The 26,067-nt window shown below is 40.6% G+C and overlaps 1 protein-coding gene across 3 annotated transcripts in view; it reads right to left on the bottom strand.

Moving 5' to 3' along the window:
* Window positions 1–1,274: 1,274 nt before the first annotated feature.
* The window catches only part of BNC1 (basonuclin zinc finger protein 1), a 28,858-nt gene continuing 4,065 nt past the window's right edge, over window positions 1,275–26,067 (bottom strand). For 2 of the 3 annotated variants that reach the window (XM_034939295.4, XM_008968227.5), the window contains exons 2-5: window positions 13,563–13,662; window positions 12,264–12,499; window positions 8,346–10,210; window positions 1,275–3,522 (exon numbers count right to left, since the gene is read on the bottom strand). In XM_034939295.4, the coding sequence (XP_034795186.2) occupies window positions 2,838–3,522; window positions 8,346–10,210; window positions 12,264–12,499; window positions 13,563–13,662 (2,886 nt within the window). In that variant the 3' untranslated portion in view covers window positions 1,275–2,837. Of the gene's footprint in view, window positions 3,523–8,345; window positions 10,211–11,303; window positions 11,554–12,263; window positions 12,500–13,562; window positions 13,663–26,067 lie in introns of those variants that run through there. The other variant, XM_034939296.3, reaches the window with a different exon arrangement.

Here is a 26,067-nt window from a genome sequence, read left to right as displayed (position 1 = left end):
TGAAAAGGAGGTGGTGGGCAATGGGGGAGGAGGTCTCTCAATTATCCGAGAGTAGGCAGTGAGGCCAGCTACTGTGAATATGGAGAGTTGGTGGGGTGGGATCTTGCAAAGTGGTTTTAGAAGAACTGTGGGAGAAGGAAGATAAAGCTGGTAACAGATAAAATGTAAGGAGACTAGTGGGAAAAGGGGATGGAGAAGTAGCAGGGGTGGGAACCTTCCAAATGACAAAGCTGTAAGCCTTGGGAGACTGGATTTTATACTAACTGTTAAGGGAAACCACTGGATGGTTTTGAGATGAGGCACTACATCATCTGTTGTACATCTTAGAAGGACCACTTTGGCCATTGTAGAATGTATGAATGGAAACAACAGATCAGTTAAGAGGCAACTGCAATCATTCAGAAAGGAGACAGGGCTTAGAGTAGGGGGAGAACAGTACAGATGATGGTAGATGTGTTTAGTTTCCCTCTGATAACTTTTCTCCCAGTGAAATATGAAGCAAGAACATCAACTGAGAGTGGGGCTGGATGGGTAGATAGGATCATACTCTTATCTATATATTGGAAGACTAGGAAAAAAGGTGAAAAAATTGAAAGTTACAAAAATCTGTTTTTTAAAAAAACCTGCATTTTTAAGAAGAGGCTTAACATTTTTTTCACTGCACTCTATTTGGAGCATTTGGAGACTTCTCTTTGATAGCACTGTATTTTTTTTTTAAATCACTTTTTTTTTTTTGAGATGGAGTCTTGCTCTGTTGCCAGGCAAAAGTGCAGTGGCGCGATCTCAGCTCACCGCAACCTCTGCCTCCCGGGTTCAAGTGATTCTCATGCCTCAGCCTCCCGAGTAGCTGGGATTACAGGAATGCACCACTGTGCCCGGCTAATTTTTTGTATATTTAGTAGAGACAAGGTTTCGCCATGTTGGCCAGGCTAGTCTCGAACTCCTGATGTCAAGTAATCTGCCCGCCTTGGCCTCCCAAAGTGCTGGGATTACGGGCATAAGCCAGCGGGACCGCGCTGTATTTTTCTTGATAAAAGATCAGCACACCCAAATCCCCCTCCCAATGAAGTAACCACTTCATTTCTTTTTGAACTCATTAATTTCTGCAACTTTTGTTTGATGTGTCAGTAGTTACTGACACTCTTCCCTGTCCATCAAACTCTCCCCCACCCTCCAGGGTTTTCAGCTCTGTCAAATTCATAATGCATCTCTGTGTGTGTGCATAAGGATATACACTTGTACAAAACGCAGCCCATATGACAAAACCATTTTTACAAATGTTTGCCTTTTTAAACAAAAGGTGTGCCATATATTTTTATTAAATCATAGAAAACATTTGTATACAAATCTTTTCACTTTGGGAAGACTGGAATATTAAACAGCTGGGTAACTAAACAGTTGAAAGATACATTTCACTTTAAATAGAAACAAGTTTTAAGTTGTCACACTTATTAAAACAAAAAAAGTTGAAATAATTGGTAACAGGTTGTTGGCTTTTTAACCTTTAGACCACAGAAATAATATCTCTTATAACCCTCAACTTTAAGAATGTTTTTTATTACTTACATCAACCACGAATTTAAAAGATAGTTAACTTGAATTCCGAATACAAAATCAATGTCCTTGTACCTACACAGGCTTTTAGAATACTGCAAATGCTGAATTTTAGGAGATGGTTTCATTCCACAGGACTGACTGAACTTCCTTTCTACCATGGAAAATGTATGTAACAGTGTGGAATATATTTCAGAATAAGTTAAATATTAAGACATATAATATGGCAATAATGTCCTACTTTTTTTCCTACCAAGTAAATTCAAAAGTTCATCCTAATCTTATACGTTTATAAAACGGTGAAGACTGAGGGATCCAGTGATACTGAAAATACACAACAACCATCAGAACCACATTATCTATGGCAGAATATGTACAAATGTTCCTGCCAAAATCATGCTTGCATTCATTCCACAGGTGACCAAAAAGAAGAGTTTGAAGTTCACCAAATGAAAACGAGCAGTGATTTTGACATTTAGGTCATCACTTGTTCTGCTTCTGAGCAGAGATCCAGAGGTGACACAGTGCAATATCTGCACTCACACCAAACACCACATAAGCACAAATTAAATATTATCAAAATATTTTTAAATTAAATTGAAGACCATTATTTAAGTGCATGAGATATTTTCCCCCTAGCTTCTTGAATGCATGTTACAGAACAAGAATTAACAAGGAACATGTTAGAGGCCAACCCAATCCTCTGAGAACTCCCTGGGGTAACATATGAGACCTTTGGTGCAGGGCTGAGGGGAGGGACAATTATCCACTCCAAACACAGGGATGGTCTCAAAAAATCAGTCTTCCAAACTCAGGTCTGGATTTCAAACTAATTGAAGAAGGAACTGAAAATGCTATTTTTGGGACTGGTATCTTGTCCACAGTGAGTCTTCTTCCCCAGGACCCTTCTTATCCAAGACCCTTAACACTGCAAGCCTCATTTAAAGCCACCCCCAGGTCCTGGGCCCACTGGTGTCGATCTGCAGACCTGGATCTGTCCCAGGGAACATGTAAACAAATCTGGGAAAAATCGCATTTCTGCAAGTTTTCCTTGTATCAGTGAAAGACCTCTTGGGCTAAAAAAATAATAGGAAGGGCTGCCCCAGTGTCATCTTCCCACGAGGTTTGTCTTTTGCTCATTGTGCTGTGGAAAACTATAAAGTCAAATCAAATACTTTTGCCTGACTCGCCCCAAATGATATGAAACAGAAACATTTCTATGGACTACTTTATTCCTGAATTATGAAAAAAGCTTATCTGAGCATACTTGGTTTGCCATCTTGTTACTGGAGGTGACTTGGAGATGAGGCCAGGCTTTTGTGCAGGTTGGGATTCTGGCTGTGTCTGTTTCGACTGCGAACAGACGAAAACATGGTGTTGCAGCCTGGTACTTTGCATTTGTGGAGCTGCCGGAGGTGCACAGTTTTGTAGTGGGCCCTAAAGGTCCCTTTGTTACTGTATGTCTTTTGGCAGAGATGACAGGTTATGGGCAACCCAGAAGGCAGGCTAGCAAGGCTCTGGTCAGCCTTCTCCATCAGGACACAGATGGGGTACTCATCTTCCCCAGGGACAAGGCTCGACCCTTCACAGTTCCCATCACTGTCCTCCATAAGCACAGTGCCTTCCTCACTCACCCCGTCAGAGTCCCAGGAAGAATGGCTGCTACTCTCTGACTTCATGCTCGAGGTAGTGCTCAAATCCAGGATGGTGCCCTCGCTCAAGGGGCCAGAGTTGTAGCTCTCCAGGCTGGCACTGTGGACTTGCGTTATTGGGTAAACCAGACTGCCCATTCGACTTGTTCCTTTGAAGATGACAGATGTCTGGGAGGCTTGCTGTGTAAAAGCCACATCCTGATAGGCTTCCTTAGCCACATCTTTCAGAAGGTAAGCTGCACGGAAATGATCTTCACTACTCTCCAATGCTTCCTGGCTCAATGCTTTTTGGTGGAGGTTTAGGTTTGAGCTGTGTCTACAAGAGTGAAAAGATGGTTAGTAATGGGTTGGGCTGTTTTAGAAACAGTCATCATTCTGAGTGGAGAGACTTGGTAGATACCAGGAAAAACATGTGGTATGGGAGCACCGATGATAAGGGGGTAGGCCCCCATAGGATGTAACACCTGTCTGGTGGATACAGACCCACTGTTGTTCATTGCTTGCCAGAAGTTAGTGTTCACCAGGAAAGCCGACAGTCTGGAAACTGAGAATATGTAGTCTTCTTTGATTTCCAGTGTCTGTTTGATGTACTTTCTGTACCTCATGTCCTTTCTGTAAATGAGCTCACTGTTTCAGAGCTACTGGTTTAGACATACCCCTTCTTCCAGGAAGCTTTCCTTAACTTCTCATGGTGCCCTCCCATGTGCCCACAGCAGCACTTCCCCCATTGTAGAAGTCATCACATTCAACTGTAATTGCCTATTTCTGGTCTGTCTCCCAGAATGACTAGACTACATCAACTAGACCAGTTTAACTAGGACACTGGAACCAGGAGATCCCAGGAGAAAACTGGTCACAAACTATAAGGAACTAAGAAAAGGACTTTATTTCAATGAAATCAGGAAACATTACCTTCTGGGGCTGCACTGTCCAATGATAGCCACTAGCCATATATGGATACTGAACACCTGAAATGTGGCTAGTACCATATGTTGAAAGGATAATATTTTGGATATACTGAAGTTAAATGTTATTAAATTTTACTGCATCTGCTTTTTTACAGTGGCTATAATATTTAAAATTTCATATGAAGCTTGCATCGTATTTCTATTGGATAGCACTGGTCAAGAGCATTGACATACGCTTCATCCCAAAAATTCTAAAAGTGTGGTTGAGAATCCAATTGGCTAGAATTGTGTGTGTATGTAGTTTAGTTCATATTTGTAACGTTTCACTATCCTATACCAGACAGAAGTTTTGCAAATGCAGCAGAATAAGCATACTACCAATCTTCTACCCAATGATTACTCTCGAAGGACAGATAATGAGTATCCATTATGACACATGCCTTTTAGTCATATGTTATCATTTGGAATTAACTTGTAAATCAATGTTGGTCTTCCTCAGAAATCCTCTGCTAACTTTTGACAAGCAAAAGTCCTTACCAAGGGGGTTACAATCTTAAAGGTGATAGGAGAATTATTCCAAATAGAGAAAACACTCCCCCAGTACATATCAGAATGTATGGCAGAGTCAAGTTGGGAAAACACCTTCACCAAAATAACTAAGAATTGAACTTTTTAAATCCCCAAAGATGTGTGTGGGAAGCTTATGTTTTATAAAATGTACAAAATTTACTGTTCAACTTCTGTCTTCTATTCCCTTACACATATATTCTGGACATAATCAGAATTATACTCCCAGATCACCCACTTTGCAAGCAGCCCTTCTTAACTCCAACTCTGCCCTGTGATTATGTCAGCATTCTGGGTTGAAGGGGCTGGTATGTGCCGACAGAAAACCAGACACTGGGTTGACGTACAGGTTCCAGTACATACAAGTGGTTAAAAAGAAAGACAAACACTTTTATTGGAACCTTGTAAAGAAAGGTCCCTACTGGAACAAAGCAAACCTCTGGGACTCATACTCAACTCCTGAGTATTCCACGCATACTAATGGCTAACTTGTGGGCTCTCGCTCCTCTCAAGCCTTAGAGGGTTAGATACATTTCCTGAGGTGCCATGTCCCCTAAGACCAGTAACTACTACAACTGTAAAAACCCTCTGGATCATGTGCCAGGCTTTGGTTTCTAGGACTCTGCTAATCCTGTACTCACTGCCCATGTCTCCATCTCTTCCCTTCAACCCTACAACCTCTACCTCTCCCCTCCAACTCTTCCTCTTGGCTTCTATTTTGATTAGTTGAGACCAGTGGTTCTCAAAGTGTGGTCTGAGCACCCCTAGTGATCTCTGAGGCCCTTTCAGGGGGTTCCTGAAGTCAAAGTTTCATAATACTAAGATATTATTTGCCTTTTTCACTTTCATTGTCTCATGAGTGAACAGTGGAGTTTTTCAGAGGCTATGTAACACAATTTTGCAACAGAGCATATGCAGAAGCAGATATGAGAATCTAGCTGTCTTCTACGAAGTCAGACATTAATGAGATTTACAAAAATGTAAAACAAAGCCACTCATCTCACTAAATTTTTGCTTTGGAAAATGTAGGGTTTTTTCATAAACATATGTTAATATATAATTTAAAGTTTTACAATTTTTAAATTTTTAATTTCTAATATGATAAATTTTGATAGATATAACCCAAATAGAGAAAAGCTCTTGAGTAACCTTAGGTTTTAAGTATTTGTAAAGGGGTTATAAGACCAAAACGTTTCAGAGTTACTGGTGTAGACATATCCCTTCTTCCAGGAAGCTTTCCTTAACTTCTCAAGGTGCCCTCCCACAACAGCCTACATTTCCTTCACTGCAGAAGTAATCACATTCAACTGTAATTGCCTGTTTCTGGTCTGTCTCCTCCACTACAGAAGGCCTCTATGGGCAGGGATTATGTCCCCAGCACCTAACATAGACAGTTCTTAATATTTGCTGGGTAAATAAGCATCCAGGGTGTTGTCCCAGTCCCTTCCTGATGGGTCTTGGTAACTGTTGCTGGCAGTAGCAGTGGCTCAAAGAGAAGTTAAATGTCCCTACAGGAATGTGGTTCTCAATCTCTGACTGAGAGAAATGGTGTCAGGTCTGGGCCTGCCCACAAAGTCAAATTTAAAATACTGTAACTTAAATCATAGATTCTAGGTAAAATGCATTTCAAGTTCTAGACTAATTAGTGGTTTTAATTTATAACGCAAGATGCTTTCCTGTTGTGGTGGGGGAAGGCTCGGATCTATTAATACAAATAGGTCAGAACATAAGGAAATATTAAATCTATGAAAAAATAAATATCAAATGAAAAAGTATCTTGAATCCAATATGCCTTCTAATTTAGTAGATATTGTAGGATAGAACAGTATCATAAATATCAAAGATAATATGACCAACATGACTGTCTCTGTAACAACAGCTTATTCATGAACAAACACTCCTCCTCTTGGAGGCTGAAGAAGGACTGGTTCACTAATTAGGGTACCTTGGTGGTTTGGTTCAACATCCTATCAGTAGAAACACTGATTTAATATAAACATTTAACTAATATCTCCTGTGCTCTATCCACTTTGCTAAAGACAATAAGTATGTTCTTATGAGCCCTGTCCAGGAATGTGTGTGGGAGTCTGTACATTTTCACCCTCTTAACAAATTAGGCATTACAACTTGGACCAAGTGGTGGTGTTGAACTGCTTCAAGTCAAGCTTGTTTCTGCAAATGTAGCATTTTAATATTCAGTGTACCATTTAACATTTATCATATTCCATTTCATCAGGCAGCTGATCTTTTCCATAAGCCTCCTGGGGCCATCTTTTGGTATGCTTGCTCTTCCATTTATAGGCTGGGGAGGAAGGTGACCTGAAGAGTGGTTAGGTGACTCAAGTTCATGAAGAAAAGCACAAGCAAGACAGTAACACCAGTGCTATCCCCACGGTGATGAGATATGCTCTATAGCGGGGGACTTTGTAAACAGTTTGCCTGCATGTGTGTGTCATGAAAACTCAGGATCTTTCAACCAGAAATCACAGTCCCTGAAACAACCTGCCAATCACCTTTATTCTTTTATAACTTAATATTTAAAAAACCTTCAATCAAGCAGTGATTCTTCCTTTCAAATGTAGCTGGGTAACTAGAAATAAAGGAAAATATTTTATTCTATGGATTTCATATTATCAAATGAAAATGAGTCACGTTTTGGGACGCTATAGTGACAATTTAAAAAGCTCCCTTCTCACTCTTATTCAAATAGTTGTTTACGCTTTACTCAACCTGCTAATGTGACAACTAGTTCATGATTTTTTTTTTTTTTTTTTTTTTTTGAGACAGAGTCTCGCTCTGTCGCTAGGCTGGAGTGCAGTGGCATGATCTCAGCTCACTGCAATCTCTGCCTCTCGGGTTCAAACGTTTCTCCTGCCTCTGCCTTCCCAGTGGCTGGGACATGACTACAGGTGCATGCCACCACGCCCAGCTAATTTTTCTATTTTTAGTAGAGACAGGATTTCACCATGTTGGCCAGGATGGTCTCGATCTCTTGACCTTGTGATCTGCCCGCCCTGGCCTCCCAAAGTGCTGGGATTACAGGGATGAGCCACCGCGCCTGGCCATAGTTCATGATTTCTTATCCCACACCCTTCGGGCCGGATGTGTTTCTGAGTTCAGAATTTCTCAGACTTCAGACAGGCAGAATGATGCATATAATGAAACATTGTTAATGCCCTATAATAAATCCATTACTATTTGTACTATATATGTATTTATAAATCCACACAAAAGGAGATTAAAGAAGATTACAAGTAGCCTCACATCACTTCAGGTCAGGTTTTGCAGCCAAATTAGGTTAGGTTTTTGGAAGTAAAAATTCATGAATGTTGAAATATGAAAATTCATAGAACGGTTTCTCAAACTGTAGCCCCCAGAATAGTAACATCAGCATCATCTGGGAACTTGTATTCATGAATGTTGTAATATGAAAATTCATACAACAGTGTTTCTCAAACTGTGGCCCCCAGAATAGTAACATCAGCATCATCTGGGAACTTGTTAAAAATGCCAACTCTCAGGCCTCACCCTAGATCTAATGAAGTGGAAATTCTAGGGTGAGGCTCAGAAGTCTGTGTTTTAACAATTCTCCGGGTGATTCTGATGCATGTTAAACTTGAAGAGCCACTGCCTTAGAAAAAATGATTGCCTACAGATGCCTTACCTGTCTCTGCTCCTGCGGGAGGGAAAGGTAGCATTACAGCCCTCCACTGTGCATGTGTGCATTTCTTTGACATGCATATTCTTGTGATGAATTTTCACACTACAAGCATTTTTAAAGGTCTTCTTGCAGATGTCACACTGGAAGCGATTTTCTTCTGTCTGCCTTGCTAATGCATGCTGACCCACGTGCTCCAGTTCTTTAGAATCTTCAAGACAAGGAAAAGCCATTCCCCTGTTGGACAAAGCACTGAAGAGTCCCCCAGCCAGCAGGCGCTGCTGCAGTTCCATGTAGTCAGAAAAAGGAACTTGGGGTTCCATCCCAGGTGTGAAGTAGTGTTCATGGCCACCATCCTCGACCTCCCTTGGCACCATGATCAATGCTGGTGTCTGCTCAGTCTCCCTCTCTGAATTGTGTGTGGCCTGCTCAGGGGTTCGGCTGATGGCTCCACTGGACTCAATTACTGATTCACGATGGCAGGGCCTCTCCCCTTCAGGGAAAGGCTTCCCTAAGCCTCCTGACTGTACATGCTGCTCCTCAGATACTCTGTGTGACCGAGGACCGCAGGCCTCCTGCTCATCTTCACTGACCACCTGTAGGGGCATGTCTTCATCTGAGCTGAGGTTGTGTCTTTTCTCATTAGCTATTTCCACAGCTTCTTTCTCTATTTTGATAGGCATACTGGACTTCCTGGATTTCTTCTTGGGAAGGGCATCAAATGGCATTTCGTTTGAAATGAGCTGTTCTGGGATTGAAGAGGACAACAGCGGGAGGGAAGGCAGTATCCCAGGCGTGTTTGCTACCTCGGCAGGCGTGGCTGGACTGCGGTAGAAAGGAAGGACTGGCTGGACTGTCTTTAGGTTGGGAAAAAGCACACCATTTTGCCCAATGTTTGGGAAGGCTGGTTGGCCTTTGGAATCCTCTCCTGAACCAGGGTAGCTGGGAGGAGGCCTACAGTCTGGGGACGTCACTGTGAAACCTGGGCACTTGTAGTTCTCAGAGCTGGCCAGGTTCAGGCTGTTCCTGAGGTCTTTGTCCCGGTTATTTCTGTTCATTGGCATGTGCAGCCGAGGGTTGGGGTTGGCGCTATGGCGATTCCGGCTCCTTAGGGAGCTGAACACCATGTTACACCCTTCGATGGTGCACTTATGCTTGATCTTCAAGTGGACGGCATTGTAGTGGATTTTGAGGGTGCCTTTGTCATAGAAGGTCTTCTCACATGCAGTGCAGAACACCCGGCCCTTCTTTGTACCAAGGCTATTCCTCTCAGGCTTCACTTTGGCCTCAGGGGATAACTGTGTCCTTTCAAACTTAGTGACAATGTTGTATGAGCTGGAGTCACTTAAATGGGTGCTGTCTTCTTTTTTAGTAATAGCATCCGGACAGTTTAAACACTGATCTTTTTCAACCTGAAATGGTGTGGAACTGGAAGTTAAGAAGCTGCTGTCAGGGAAGGGCCCATGGACTTCCTGTTTGGGGTCCTGACTTTGGTCATGACCCTGCTCCAACATATATTGTTCGGGCAATGACCCTATCAGTGCAGGAGGCAGAGGGTTGAAGAACTGGAAAGGCAGCATGAAAGTCATGTTGCTTATGAGGTTCTCAAAGGGGTGTATACTGCTGGGGTTTCCTTTGTCCACAGGAGTGGGGAGGCTAGAACTCCTGTGACTGCAGCTCTCGATGAAAGCCCTGATATCTACATTTGCTGTGGAAGGTGGTATGATGATGGATTGCTCTTCTTTCTCTTGAATTGCCATGAGTTCAACTATAGATTTGGTCTCCCCAAAACGAAGGAACTGCTGCAAGGTGGCCACTTCTTCCTCACTGGTCATGATGCTCCAGTGATCCAACACCTTTCCTGATGCATCCTAAACCCAAACCAGATGTTAGAAGTGTGATCAATTTACAACTCCTTACCCTTTCCTCTAAAAATGTAGTCCACTAGACTATGGGAAACTTTTGTGCATATAGGAAAAAGATGAATGCAGGGCTTTGGGGAATTTAGTCCCTGCTCACCCTACTCTCCCAGGCCAGAAGCTTTGTGCAGAACATAAGCTGCACAAATATTAGCAGTAGTCCTACAATTGGTGCAAAAGAGACAAATAAAATCATATTACTCAAGTGAAGTCAGGGAAATGTAGTGATTATTTTTCACCTCATTTCAGACCAATTGCTTGTCTAGCATTAGACATAATAATTTTCCCTGCTAAAATTAAAATATGTATCATTTGAACAATAGTAACTTCTTTATCTAAAGAGAATAGATGGAACAATCAGGCCTAGATGCAGCTCAAGTATTCATTTGCTGCAAGTTTAATAATCTTCCTAAGCAACTAACATCAGAAAACAAATGAACTGTATTGATCTACTGCACACATTCACAAAGCAGGGCTGTCATTACACTGGAGTGTTGGAGATCTTTCAAACTCTAGCAAGGCCTAACTTTTCCCAAAACTACAATAAATATTTTATCACAGACCATGTATTTGATGGCCTACTGAGATTTTTCACAGTGCATGTAAGAGTTTTGAAGATGATGAAGAATGTAACATCATAAATTTTTCATGCACTAGAGGTTCAAGGTAATTGATTCCATATTTTTAATCCTAACACTAGAAAGCAAGATTATTAGGATCATTAAATATTGATCTATGTCGTAACGTAAGGTCATAATGCTACTCTACATAAACGGTTGTTTCTAGTCTGCTGGGGGTCCTGCACTAGAGATGAGCAAACATTTTTACAGGGAAAGATTATGGTCTTTTGAGTTAAAAAGAAGTGAGTACAAATTCTGGGTCTGCCACATACTAGTGAAATGACTTTCAGCATGATTTTGAGGCACTCTAAGTCTCTGGTTTTTTGACTGGAAAATGGGGATAATATGCCTAAGCTTAAGATTATTGGGAGAGGATCTAGGTCTATAAAATTGTTTTTAGTGTTCATTTTAATTACATGGCCTACCTCAGTAAGACTGACATCTATGTTGGTCTTGGAAATATGTTCGCCTCCCATTTCATTGAAATTTTTACCAAACTTTGACATTTTCTAGTGTAATGGCAAGAAAATACAATGCTGTAGCTGTTTCATATCTTAAAGGAATGACGCTTCATCTCAGGAAACATGTTCTTTGCTTCTAAAAACACCTTGATAGCCTCTTTGGAAATGAAACATGAAGCCTACACACTCAGCATGATCTGGGAACAGAGGTAAACTACTCTGCAAAATAAAGAGGACAGAGAGGATGAAGGGCTTGGAATACTGCAGAAAAGAAGAGAATATATGAAGATGCCAAAAGAAAACTGGGGTGTGGGGAGGGAGGGAGGGAAGGAGGGAGACATACACACATACACACACACACACACACACACACACACACACACACACATAGAGAGAGAGAGACTGAGAATGAGCAAATGCATACATGAACACAGAAATATAAAAAATAGAGCCTAGGAAGGAAGAACATCAGTGAGATGGCAGAAGGCTTTAAAGAACAGGAAGGTGTGCTATGAAATTATAAGTTGTTTGCTGTGTGGTTCATGTAAGTTCCCTTTCTCAATCCCAAACTCTCAGTAAAATCTGATACAGACAGCATCTTGTGTCAGTAAGTAGTTTGGGACTAATGAAAGACATGGAGGCAGCACCTGAAATGGGGCAAATGGTTTATTGTGGAAGAGGTAGTTTAGTAAAAGCCAAATCAGAGAATATGTAATGCTCCTAAAGCTTCATAGGTATCTTGGAGGAAAGCCTTGGACTCCCCCCAAGAACATGAGGTAGGGGCTTAGGCCATTAGAAAAGAAGTATTAAAGGGAAAGATGGCCACCAAGGGCTGTAGCATTGGGAGGTAACTGGGTTACGTCAGTTATATGGGCACAAATTTCAGAAAACACCCTAGGAGGACAATGTTCATGTTTACTGTACCTGCAGTACGTATCCACGGATATAATCCTGAAGTGTCCAGTCCAAGGCATGGAGGATCTGGAGAACCTCATCTTGCTTCAACACACTGAAGAGCCGGTCCAGTAGGATTTTTAGGCGAACGGGGATGGCCTGGGTCCCATAGAGCATGAGGCTGCTAATATCAAACACTACATTGGACTGGACAATCTCCACCTGGCTTGTTGGATACATGGGGGGGATCCTTAGCTTACTTAGAGCTGAAAAATCAAATTGAGGAAATGTCATTTTGAAAAGTTCTAATTGTAAGAGAAACACTGCAAAAAAAAGTAGGTTAGGACCAATTCTTGGTTATTTATTCCACAGAAAATACATGAATATACAAATGATTAAATACCTTAATAGCTATGAAACTTCAAATTATTTACAGGAACTTCTAAAATACATGAACTAGCCTGAGACTTTTCTCCCTTTCTTGTGGCCTTGCTAAGGAAAGAAATAGTCACAAACAAGGAAGGAATAAGGAAAAGGGGTAAAAACTGAGGTGGGAGGTGCATAATCAAGAGAATAGCTAATCAGGAAGCATAGAGTCTGGGGGTAAAGAATCTGGGTTTGGGAATCTGAGAGATCTGAGTTTGAGCATTAGTTGTGGGGCTTGACATTTTCTAGTTGTGGGGCTTAACAAATTAACCCCCCTAAGGCCACGCTGTCCAATGTAATAGCCATCAGTCACATATGGCTATTTACATTTAGATTAAGTTAAAATTAAACAAAATTTAAAACTCCATTCCTCAGTTACACTAGTCACATTTCAAGTACTCAGTAGCCACAAGTGACTACTGTAGAGTTGTCAGATTTGGCAAATAAAAAAAGATGCCCAGTTAAATCCAAATGTAAATTTGAGATAAACAATGAATGGGTAGGATATATATATATACTAAAAATATTCATTGGGATATACCTAGGCTAAAAAACAATCTGTTGTTTATCTGAAATTCAAATTTAACTAAGCGTTCTGTATTTTATCTGGCAATCCTAGCCTAGAGGCTGTAATAGATAGAACAGAATACTTCTATCATTACAGAATGATAGCAATGAAGCACTAGTTTCTACATCTTTAGAATGAGGTTAATAAGACACTTCCCATATAGAGTAGTTAAGATTCAAGACTCCTTGAATCTTAGCCTGTTACCTGGGGCATGCTAGTAACTTACTAGTTTACTAGTTAGTTGTCATTCTTAAGATATTAAATCAGTTCCTGAATAACTCTAAGTTACTTAGAGGTAACACTACAGGCCAAGAGAGGGTGAAAAATAAAGCTACCGTGGGCCACCCATCCATGCTTGCATTGGTCACACTGACGGTGGTTTATTTTCCCGGGTTTGAAACTTTGGCAACTACAGTTCAGAGTACAGCTGATAGCCTGAAAAAGAGGAGAAAACAGGTATGTGGAGCATGTAAGTGATGTGTGAAACATTCATTGTATTTCAAACAAAACATATTCCTCCATTCGGCAGCATTTATTGAGCAATATGTGCCCACTGTGTGCCAGGCCCAGAAGTGTATGTTGTACTCTGGAAAGATGAGCAGCCACCCCTGCACCTGGAGACCGTGAACACATTACACAGATATTCCACATTCAAGAATCAGTTTAAACATCAGAACTTTTTATAAGAAAAGATTATGGGTTAGAATGAAATCTCCTGCACTGTTATTAAGCTCATAGAAAGGGTAAACATATTTTCACCAAATTTCTAAGTTGACTAAAGCAGCAACCCTGGAAAGTATACAGAAGCTGTCTTGGAACAAGTAAAAGGGAGAATAATATGAACTGAGAGTAATCTAAATATAAAATTTATTTCCCCCCACCCACAGATATGGTAGAAGCTGAAAATACAAATAAGATTTGAGAACATGTAATAGCTGACTACACTGAGGATGATTCCCTGACGCCACTCACTGAACTATGTGACTGTCAAGAGACAGACACAGGCTGAACAAGCCTTGCATCAATGCCCCTTGCATGTTATGGTGCCATGTTTTATGTGGGGGCATAGAATGTACAAAAATATAGCTGAAATTGAAAATAGAGATGTACATGTCCAACAAAGTTCTAGTATTAAAAACAAAGCTTTGTCTGAGCGTGGTGGCTCACGCCTGTAATCCCAGCACTTTGGGAGGCCAAGGTGGGTGGATCACGAAGTCAGGAGTTCAAGACCAGCCTGGCCAATATGGTGAAACCCTATCTCTACTAAAAATACAAAAATTAGCCGGGCATGGTGGCACAGGCCTGTAGTCCCAGCTACTCGGGAGGCTAAGGCCGAAGAATCGCTTAAACCCGGGAGGCTGAGGTTGCAGTGAGCCAAGATCACACCGCTGCACTCCAGCCTGGGCGACAGAGCGAGACTCCCTCTCAAAAAAACAAAAACAACAATGACAAAACCCACAAAGCTTCACGTATATTTTTAAGACGAGTTTCTCAAAGGAGATACAGTCCTGAAGAATATAATCTATTATTAAACAGAAAAAGCCCTCAAAGCAGCTTTGTCAGTGAGGTTCCTGGGAAGAGCTGCTGGGTAGAATTTGTATGATTCACAAGAGTCTTGAAACTGGGAAGTGCGTGCGTGTGTGTGTGTGTGTGTGTGTGTGTGTGTGTGTGTGTGCGCGCGCATCTGGAGGAGGGATAAAAAAGCCTTACAATTAAGGTTTAAACCTCTAATCTGCCAATTGAGGGACTATGTGGCCCTGCATGGGGGAGAGGGAAAGGAGAATCTAGCTGAAGACTTGGGAAATTCATTTTAAGGAGTATATGATCAGTCTCCACTTAAAAATTGGTTGCTGGTGGGATTGTAAAATGGTACAGCCACTTTGGAAAACATTCTGGCAGTTCCTCAAAAAGTTAAGCATAGAGTTACTATATGACCCAGAAATTCCACTTCTAGGTATATACCCAAAATAACCAAAAACATGTCTACAAAAACTTGTATATGAATGTTCATAGCAGATTATTCACAATAGCCAAAAAGTAGAAAAAACCCCAACATCCATCAACTGATGAACAGATAAACGAAATGTGATATATCCACTCAATTGAATACTACTGAACAATAAAAAGTAATGAAATACTGATACATGCTGCAACATGGATGAACTTTGAAAATATGTACTAAGTGAGAGAAGCCAGGCACAAAAGTCACAGACTGTGTGATTCCATTTACATGAAATGTCAAGAACAGGCCAATTGATAAAGGCAGAAACCAGATTAGTAGTTACCTGGGGCTGTGGAGAGTAGGGTATGGATAAGAAGTGACTGCTAGTGGGTAGTAGTTGGAGGGAGTGTGTTCTTGTTTGGTTTGCTTTCATCTTTGAGAAAAACAGCTTTATCGAGATACAATTCACACATACCATATAACTCACCCATTTAAGGTGCACAATTCAATGATTTTTAGCATATTCACAGAGTTATGCAACCATCATCACAATCTAATTTTGGAACATTTTCATCTTCCCCAAAAGGAACATGTACAATAATATGGTAGACACATGTTTTCACTTCTCTTGGGTATAGTCCTAGAACTACTGGATTGCATAGTAACTCTTGTTTAATGTTTTAAGAAACTGCCAAACTTTTCCAAAGCAGCTGTATCATTTTACATTCTCACCAGCAACGTATGAGGGTTCCAATTTCTCCACATCCTCATCAACACTTGTTATTGTCTGTTTTTTTCATCAGAGCCATCCTAGTGACTGTGGGTGAGATCTCATTGTGGTTTTGATTTGCATTCCCCTGATGGCGAATGGTGCTCAGCATCTCTTCATGTGCTTATTGGCCATTTGTATGTCTTCCCTGGAGACATGTCTCTTCAGATCTTTTGCCTATTTTTAAATTGGGTTGTTTACCTTTTTAGTATTGAATTATACAAGACCCTCATATATTTTAGATATACGTGCATTACCAGATATATGATTTGCATACACTTTCTCCCATCCTTGGGTTATCTTCGCTTTCTTGATGGTATCCTTTGAAGCACAGAAGTTTCAAATTTTGACCATGGTTTCTTTTTGAGGTGATGAAAATGTTCTAAAATTAGATAGCAGTGATAGCTGCACAACTCTATGAATATACTGAAAGCCACTCAACTGTACACTCTGTAAGTTAATTTCATGGTATGTCAATTACATCTCAATAAAAATATTATTAAAACACAGGCTGGGCACAGTGGCTCATGCCTGTAATCCTAGCATTCTGGGAGGCCGAGGTGGGCAGATCACCTGAGGTCAGGAGTTCAAGACCAGCCTGTCCAACATAGTGAAACCCTGTCTCTACCAAAAATACAAAAATTAGCCAGGTGTGGTGGCATGCACCTGCAGACCCAGCTACTCAGGAGGCTGAGACAGGAGAATCGCTTGAACCTGGGAGGTAGGGGTTGCAGCCTGGGAAACAGAGCAAGACTCTGCCTCAAAAAACAAAACAAAAAAACCAGTGACCCTGCTTAAATACAGGTTAAATTTTTCATGATTTGACTGTCTTCTACGATTTATTTTGGACTAGAATGGGTTTGAACACAGCTGCAGCTAGGCATTTTCAGGTGATGCGGAATAGGGCTGTTTAAAACTGAGGTGTACAGTAAATAGCAACAGCATTACCTAATCCATTCAAGAGGCTACCAAAAAACAGGAAATGTGGGAGAAAAGGTTTTGCTCTTGTAAACTGTACAGTATAATACAAAAAACTCCATGTGATTAACACTCACTTTAATAATGCATGCATTCTCAAGGGTGATGCTATCATCCCCAAAGGAATAAAAATTGGTCTTGGGGGGTGAAAGAATTACTCTATGTATAAACACAGATGTACATACATACATAAACCTATATCGCAATGGTGTGATCCTAAAATTTCTTTGGAGAGGCACAATTAAGAAAAAATGTCTAAAATCTCCTTAGGTGTGGAGGTTAATGAAAAAAAATCAAGAAACACTGTTCTAATGACAGAAATTATTTTACTTTTTGGTTACAGAGTTTATACTTGCATATACACGTACAAATGTATTAAATACATGAACAGTATACATCTATGTAAGTATACCTATATACATAATTATATAGTTACCTTGAATGTAAGTTAAAGGATACAAGTGAGTGATGGTCGAATTTACATTACACACTGTCAAAACAAAAATTCTAAAAGGCACGATTAACTTAGTTTGTAATACACCTAAAACGTTGTTCAGCATCTCAAACTTGGCTGCAACCCTCTGAACATCAGCTCACGGATGAACCAATTATTGCTACATTCTCTATAGCACCAGTACACTCAGTACTAAACCTCTGAAATATTTCACAATCTTGATTCTATAAATATGACCATTTTACAGAAAAATTTTAAAAGGGAGAAAAGTTCTTATTTTGGATTATATCCCTCAAAATGCCATTCCTTTTTAAAAATTTTTTATTTATTTTGAGACGGAGTCTCATTCTATTGGCCAGGCTGGAGTGCAGTGGCACAATCTCGGCTCAATGCAACCTCCACCTCCCAGGTTCAAGTGATTCTTGTGCCTCAGACTCCTGAGTAGTTGGTATTACAGGCATGCACCACCACACCTGGCTTTTTTTTTTTTTTTTTTGTATTTTTAGTAGAGATGGATTTTGCCATGTTGGCCAGGCTGGTCTCGAACTCCTGACCTTAGATGATCCACCTGCCTCGGCCTCCCAAAGTGCTGGAATTACAGGTGTGAGCCACTGCACCAGGCCCCATTCACTCTTTAAAAACAAGATGTTGGAATTATATGAGTAAATTCACATTTTGCTTATTTGGAAAATAAGACCTGCTTTAACCAGAAGTAGAGATGTCCTTAAGCACATGCTTCCTGAAGACTCTGCTCAAAAGGCTCACGCAACCCAGGAAACCAGGTGACTGTCTCAGGTTCAGCACAGCAAAATCATAGAGGGAACAATTCCAAGCATATTTCATAGATTAATACTGAAACTTATTTTTTGCATCTCGTCACCTAGGTCAGGTTTTCTCAACTTTGGCACTACTGACATTTTGGCTGGATAATGCTTTGTAGTGGGGGGCTGTTCTGTATGTATGACATCTGATCAGCATCCCTGACTGCTACAAACCAGATGCCAGTTACACCCTACCCTCCAGTTGTGACCACCAAAAATGTCTCCAGACACTGCCAAATGCCCTTGGGGGGGCCTATACCACTCCCATGGGCATTTGGGGCCTATAGTTTTAGTTTGGGGGCAATTTTAGCTTCCGTTTCGGGACAATTTTAAATAATTTTGTCTATAATTCAATGAATGAATGCAGCTTTATGAGAAATATTCTTGTGGTTCTCCATGAGCCCATTTGAATAAGGCTTAATAAAGCTCATTAAACATCTATGGAAATAAATCTCAGAGGAATTATTTATGAACTAAAAAAGCTAATTACAGTGTCTAAGAAAACTTCCAATATCAAGGCCCTTGGGTTTTTCCACCCATCTTAGAACTCCACGACATAGTAAAATTACAGCACCATTATCTAAAGATAAATGAAAACTTCTAAAATGAAATTAAACGAAAATATTCTAATTACAGGACAAAAAGTACTCATGTAAATCAAAATGGAAAACTCTTAAAATGTATAGTCTTTGGAATCCATTCTTGTTCCATTCTTCAGAAACATAAAGCAGATGTTTACAACATTCTGAACTCATCAAGACACGATCATTGCTTTTTAATGCACTCATCTTAATCAGACTATTTTCAGAATTGTTATTAATCACTTTGATGTGCTACAAATCAACATTCAAAATCCTGGTTTGCTTTTTTGTAACTATCGTTTTCTCATTTATCTAAAAACTACTGACACACCTAGTATGTGATGGAAGATTGGGTTTTGCAGTCTTGGGATAGAAAGTTATGACCTAGTTTTTAGGCATGCTCCTGGACCCACTTCGTCTCTCGGACACCTCTTCTACCTTTGGCTTGAGGAGATGCTACCACAGGCCTCTTGTCAGGAGATGCTGAGTTGAATTCCTGGCAGTGATCAGGCTAGGCACATAGTTGGGTATATACATAGATATTCAGTGCCAGACAGAGTAGGTCTCTCATGGGATTTGAATTGAGCTCAGAATAAAAACTGTTTAGTTCAAGGCTGTTTTCATCTCTAGTATGTGCATATACTTTCATTTCACTGAAGATAAACCCAGGGGGATATTCCTGGGGGACTAACTGGTAAGGGGAAGAGGGAATTTTGGGGTTCCCAGATTCACAGCACTGGCCCTTTGAAGGGAGTCATTTGTGTTAATTAAAATTAAATAAAATGGCCAGGTGCGGTGGCTCACGCCTGTAATCCCAGCACTTTGGGAGGCCGAGGTGGGTGGATCACGAAGTCAGGAGATCGAGACCATCCTGGCTAACACGGCAAAACCCTGTCTCTACTAAAAAATACAAAAAATTTGCCGGGCGTGGAGGCAGGCGCCTGTAGTCCCAGCTACAGGGGAGGCTGAGCCAGGAGAATGGTGTGAACCTGGGAGGCGGAGCTTGCAGTGAGCTGAGATCGCGCCACACTGCACTCCAGCCTGGGTGACAGAGTGAGACTCCATCTCAAAATAAATAAATAAATAAAATGTAAAATTCAGCCCCTTGGTCACACTAGCCACATTTCAGGTGCATAGTAGCAACATGTAGATAGTGGCTACTCTATTGGACAGCGGAGATACAGAACATTTCCATCATCACAGAAAGCTCTACTGGACAAGGCTGAGTTCAGTGGTGGGTAGATTAGCCACCCTTCCAGCATCTGCTTTTTGACGTGGTTTAACATGTGATCTATTTTAAACCTCACTACAGTACTGTGAGGAGAGAATTCTTCTCAGAAACTTAAATTTATGGAAGATTTGTAACATGCCCAGGGTCATGCAGTTGGTGAGCCTTATTGAGCATTTATTACATGTGAGACACTGTACTAATCAGTGTACAAGAATTATTTCATTTCTTTCTCACAACTACCCAGGGAGATTAGGTATTACTATCCCGATTTTATAGATGAGGAAGGTAAAGAACTTACAGGCTACTGGGATGGTCTCAAATTTGGATACTAGGGGAGGATTACGTCTTGAAATATCAGTATTTGGTGCTAACTACAGTTATGGTTTCATTTAATTCCTACAACCACTTTCAGAGTTAGGTATTATCATACACATTCTGCAGATGGGGACATTAAAGTTCCACACAGTAAAGACATTTCATTCATTGAATAAGTATTTACTGAGCATTTATGAGCCAGGCATTGTTCTAAATTCTACAGATTAAAATGTTGAACAAAACTGATAAGGTCCCTACCTTCAAGGAGCTTATATTCTAGAGGGCAGAGACAGGAAATGAACAACAAACAGTATCATTTCAGAATAAGGCAAGTGTTATGAAAGAACTAAGAGGCCAGGCGCAGTGGCTCACGCCTGTAATCCCAGCACTTTGGAAGGCCGAGGCAGGGAACCTGAAGTCAGGGGTTCGGGACCAGACTGGCCAACATGGCGAAACCCCATCTCTACTAAAAATACAAAAATTAGCCAGGCGTGGTGGCGCATGCCTGTAATCCCAGCTACTTGGGAGGCTGAGGCAGGAGAACTGCTTGAACCCGGGAGGTGGAAGTTGCAGTGAGACGAGATTGTGCCACTGCACTCCAGCCTGGGCGACAGAGACTCCATCTCAAAAAAAAAAAAAAAAAAAAAAAACTAAGAAGAAAGCTATGCTAATGATTTAACTGGGTGGCATGGAGGGATAGGGACAGGAGTAAGAATGTTTTAGACTGAGTCATCATCAAGAGCCTTTGAGGAGGTAACATGTGAATTGAGTCCCAAGGCATGCCAAGGAGTTGGTCATGTGCAGACTGGAGAGAGAGGAAGTATTTAAGAGAGAAGGCATAGCAAGTGCAAAGGCTCTGAGGCACAATAGAGATGGGTGTTCAGGGAACAGTTAAGGGGCCAATGTAGCTGGAGTGAAGTTGTTGAGGTTATTAGCAGAAAATGAGAATAAGACAGGTGTCAGAGACCACTGTGCATAGGACCTTGTGGGGCAGGTGAAGGAGTCTGGATTTTAACAGTAAGCCTTTTTTTTTTTTTAATGTATGAAATGAATATAATCTCCCTGTTAAAAAGATACCTCTGGCTGCAGGGCTGGGGAGCCCGAGCTCCTTCCCGTTCACCTCACTGGGCACCTTTCACTGAGAGGTAGTAAAACCTAGGATTGGCCTCAACCTATGTCTTACTTCCAGTTAAGCCATGTAAAAACTTCAGCTCCATGCCTTGGTGCCTTTGGCCATCACGTGGGCTGGAAACCTACTCCTGCCTACCTCAGAGGCCTGTTAGCCATATTAATGTGGATACACAGATGGGGAGCTGAAGCAATCAATCAAAACAGTGAGACTGTTACTGCTGCCAGACCCACAACAAGTAAGTTCTTCGGTCTTCTGGGCTCTGGTTGTCCGACTCTGCACAGAGCTACCAAAAATATCTAAGGTAAAAGCCCCTAAAAAAGTTGCTTCACAATGAATCATTCCTGCAAGAGGCAATGAAACAACTAAAACTCCAAACCAACACCTAGCACTGGGCCTGATACTTGGTAAGCCCTCCACTGGTATTATCTGAGAAAGTAAATGAATGATTGAACAAATCAATGAGAGAACTGTACTATGCTTACTGATTATTAATCTTTTTCCCCCAGTTATCTTTTTCCCCAATATGCCTTAGTAAAAATAAATTTAATTTCCAAGTCTCAGTTGGTGGTCCGGTGACTTAAGTACTGACCAATGGTATACAATACAAATTGTTGGGTGAAGTATTGTAGAAAACTCCTCATAAATAGCAGATGACTCTACTGTAAGACCTGTCTGCCTTTCCCTCTTCCTCTTTCTTGGAACAAGAACCTGATGGCAGGAGCTCAGATACCATTTTGTGACTATGAGGCAATACCGAGGTCATGCCCTAAGGATGGCTGAGAAGAAAGAGTAGCAACTATTATTTAGGAATTCTTTTAATTTGCAGCCAAACGCAGTTTCTAGTTTACACACTGATCTTCCAGTTGACTATGGAGAGGGCCATGTAAAAACCACATGGAAAATGACTCACTAGCAGAGATTACCGAAGTTAAGTTTTAGAGTCTGTGGTCCTCTCTTACGTGTGAGATTCTAAGGCTATGCCAGATTCTCAGTGGAAAAAAATCGTAACTCTTCAACTTGAAATTTAAAAACCCAGTCTGGCAAACCACAAATCACTTTTTAACAGCCACCAAGCTTTACAATAAAAATGCTTCAGGATTTTCTTTTTTTGAGACAGGGTCTTGTTCTGTCACCCAGGCTGGAGGACAGTGATCACTGTTCCCAGCAGTCTCTACCTCCCAGGCTCAAGGGATCCTCCCACTTTATTCGCCCTCCCAAATCCCACATAGGTGCATGCCACCATAACCAGCTAATTTTTTAAAAAATGCTTTTATAGAGATGGGGGTCTCACTATGTTGCTTAGGCTGGTCTTGAACTCCTGATTCACTTTTTTTCTTTTTTGGAGACAGTCTGGCTCTGTCACCCAGGCTGGAGTGCTGTGGTGGGATCTTGGCTCACTACAACTTCTGCCTCCCAGGTTCAAGTGATTCTTCTGCCTCAGCTTCCTGAGTAGCTGGGACTACAGATGTACACCACCACACCCGGCTAACTTTTTGTATTTTTAGTAGAGATGGGGTTTCACCGTGTTAGTCAGGATGGTCTCTATCTCCTGACCTCATGATCTGCCCACTTTGGCCTCCCAATGCGCTGGGATTACAGGCATGAGCCACCGCGCCTGGCCAGTTTTTTCTAAGTAGTACTTTTTAAATGTTGAATATAGATAATTGTTGCTAACGTGCATATCAAAAACTGCCAATCAGGACACATAAAACAAGACATCTTTTAAAGCAGCTGGGCTACCTTTGGTGTCTAGGTGGAGAGCCTGGCTTCACTTAACCTGTTGTGAAATTGTCATTCTTACTCTTTCTGTGGCTGCAGAGCTAGCCTTCCTGGTTTAGGAAACTGCATCATTCAAGGGTGGGAGTTAATTCTCTACCCCACTGCTCTTTGGAGCTGCTCTGCCTCTGCACTTCTTATTTTCCTTATTAGAACTGGATTTTTTTTTTCTCCTTACCTTCCCACCTCTCACTTTTCACTCACTCCTTTCACTTTTTCTTTTTAAGTTTCCCACTGTTTTTCTTACATATGCAAACCCACAGAGGTACAACTAGGATTCTGAAAAATAGTATCACCCTTTGCCAAATCGGTAATAAGGACAACCAGGAAGAAGAGAGGTGAAGCCCACTAAGTCCTTTAATGTGAGGCAGCTTATCTGCAGGTGAGAGTGTCGGACTTTAGCTGACCTTGAGAAACACACATGGGGCAGACACTCAACACATCATGCCATCATCTTCCACTAATAGTTTAAGAAAATGATAATCATTTATTTAACAAGGTTTTTATTTGTTTGTTTCTAAAGCATCTACTATGTACTTGGTAACCATGGGGAGCTTCATGGAGATACAAAGATGAGTAATTGCCAGTGTCTGACACTAGGGAAGACTTGAATGACTGCAAGAAAAAATCACACAACTGGGTTGGTCAAAAACAGCAGAGTAGAGAATATGATTTGTCAAAAATTAGCATGAGTCATTCACTGTGTTAAAATCTAGGAATTCAAAATATACTCAAAACAAACAGAACTCATTGGCCACTTTTAGAAAATGCTAGGAAACCAACTAACTATTCTGAAAATTGGTAAACAAAGGAAAAAAATCAAGTGTGTATCCTTTGCTATATAACCTGTATTTCAGGGTAAAAAAATCATTGATGAGACAAAGATTATCTCTGAATGTGGATCAAATAAATGAAGAACTAGAGTATCACCATTCCGCAACTCCTAATGAAAAATAGGAGGCCATTTGTCTCTGGACTGAAGGATACATACCACCACACATCTGGTGTTCTTGATAAAAAAGTTCAAACCTGAATTGGATCAAGCCTCTTACTCAACTCCAATTTAAGAATATACAGGAGATACAGGAATGTTTAAATGATACTACAAGGAAATAATCATTGAAATTCAGACCAGGGAGCACTCTACAGGACAAATGATCCAGCTTTTTCAACTAATAAATTGCAAGGAAAAAAGTAAAGTATGAACCTATATATTAAAAAAGACAATGTACGGACCTTACTTGAATCCTGATTTGAAGAAACCAACTGTAATATAAAGTTTGTCAGGTAATCAAGGAAATTTGAACACCAATTAGAAATTTAATGACATTACAGTTATTGTTAATTTTTTAGGTGCTCTATGGTATACTGCCCTGGTTTTTTAAAAAAGAGGCTTTGTATTTTAGAGCTTCATATTATAATATATATGAATGAAATTATATAATGCCTAGGATTTGCTTTAAAGTAATCTAGTGTTGGTTATGATGGGTAGGAAATACAGATGAAATGAGACTGGCCCAAAGTTGGTAACTGTTGAATCCCCAAGCACATATTACATCGTTTCATTCTAATTTTGATTGTTTGAAATCTTCTATAATAAAAAGTGAAAAAATAAGTCAAACTCCTACTCTCCCCCAAATTAAATAGTTTGAGTGGGATAGGAGAAATGGAGAAGTCAAGGTTGTACAGAGAGGCCAGAGAGGGCTTCCTCCAGGAAGAAGGCATGCTCTCATCAGTGCATGCAAGAAATACCACAAGCCTAGGTACAAAGTAAAGCTTACCATGTACATATGTGTCAGGCCAAGGAGCCTGGGCCACAGAGCACAGGTCTCTGTTATGGGCAGTGAGACCTACCTTGAAAGACAAAATAAGGTGGGCCTGGGCTGTCCAGATGAGCAGCCAGGAGTCTCTTTATTGGGTTCATAGGATCATTGGCTTTCTAAAGAATGGGGAGGCACTGTTTACCACAAGCATGGTTAAAAGGAGATGTGGGGAGCCTCAGAAACCAGGTAGTCAGCATTTGCAATATAAACACAACACTAAAGGAGAATGGACAAAATCTGGTTTCTCACTGCAAGTATGAGGATGAAATGAGAGACCAAAGACTGAGGGCATGGAGAAGGGTCTGGCAGAGAAAGGGCAGGTGGGAGGTAGAGCTCCTTCAAGTGACAGATATTGATTGGGCTGAGTCTACCTGTGAGTTTAAAGTATGCATGACACATTTGTAGTGTTCTCTAGCTGCTTAGTTCAAAGACTGTGATGGGGAAAATACTTGTTCTTTTGATGTCTATGAATCAAAGTATAAACTCTGTGCCAAAATAATTTAATGTCTGAGCTTTTTTTCTTAAAATTATTAGTTTCAAAAACTGAAAATCTATGAAATAGCTGAAAAACATGCAAACGTTACCTTAAAAGCCAAGCCAAATATTTCTTCTTTAAAAAAATTTAAGAACTGTACAGAAATGTAAATTATATGGATATATTTTTTCCTTTATAACCTAAATTTGGGAAACCTCAGAGGTAATCTTTAGAAACCTTTGATAACAAAAAACCAAAAGATATTAATTGCATGTAAAGGGAACTTTCCGAACATAGTTGAATCAGCCTGAGGAAAAAAATACAGAGCAAAACACTTACACTTTAGCATAATTTTACCTAAGTTACATAAGCAATGCAACTTCACTACTGCTGCTGATACAAAATAAAGACGAAATTGTGAACATTTCTAAGTAAGATTTTGTAAAACATTCTTTTGGGGACTCATTGAGAACTAGGTTTTTGAAACTAAGTTTTCAAAAAGAAAAGATCAAACTTAGTTAATTATGACATCCTGATCCCTTG

Source organism: Pan paniscus, chromosome 16, assembly GCF_029289425.2.
Source record: "Pan paniscus chromosome 16, NHGRI_mPanPan1-v2.0_pri, whole genome shotgun sequence".
NCBI lineage: Eukaryota > Metazoa > Chordata > Mammalia > Primates > Hominidae > Pan > Pan paniscus.
This window is presented reverse-complemented; position numbering and strand designations above follow the sequence as displayed.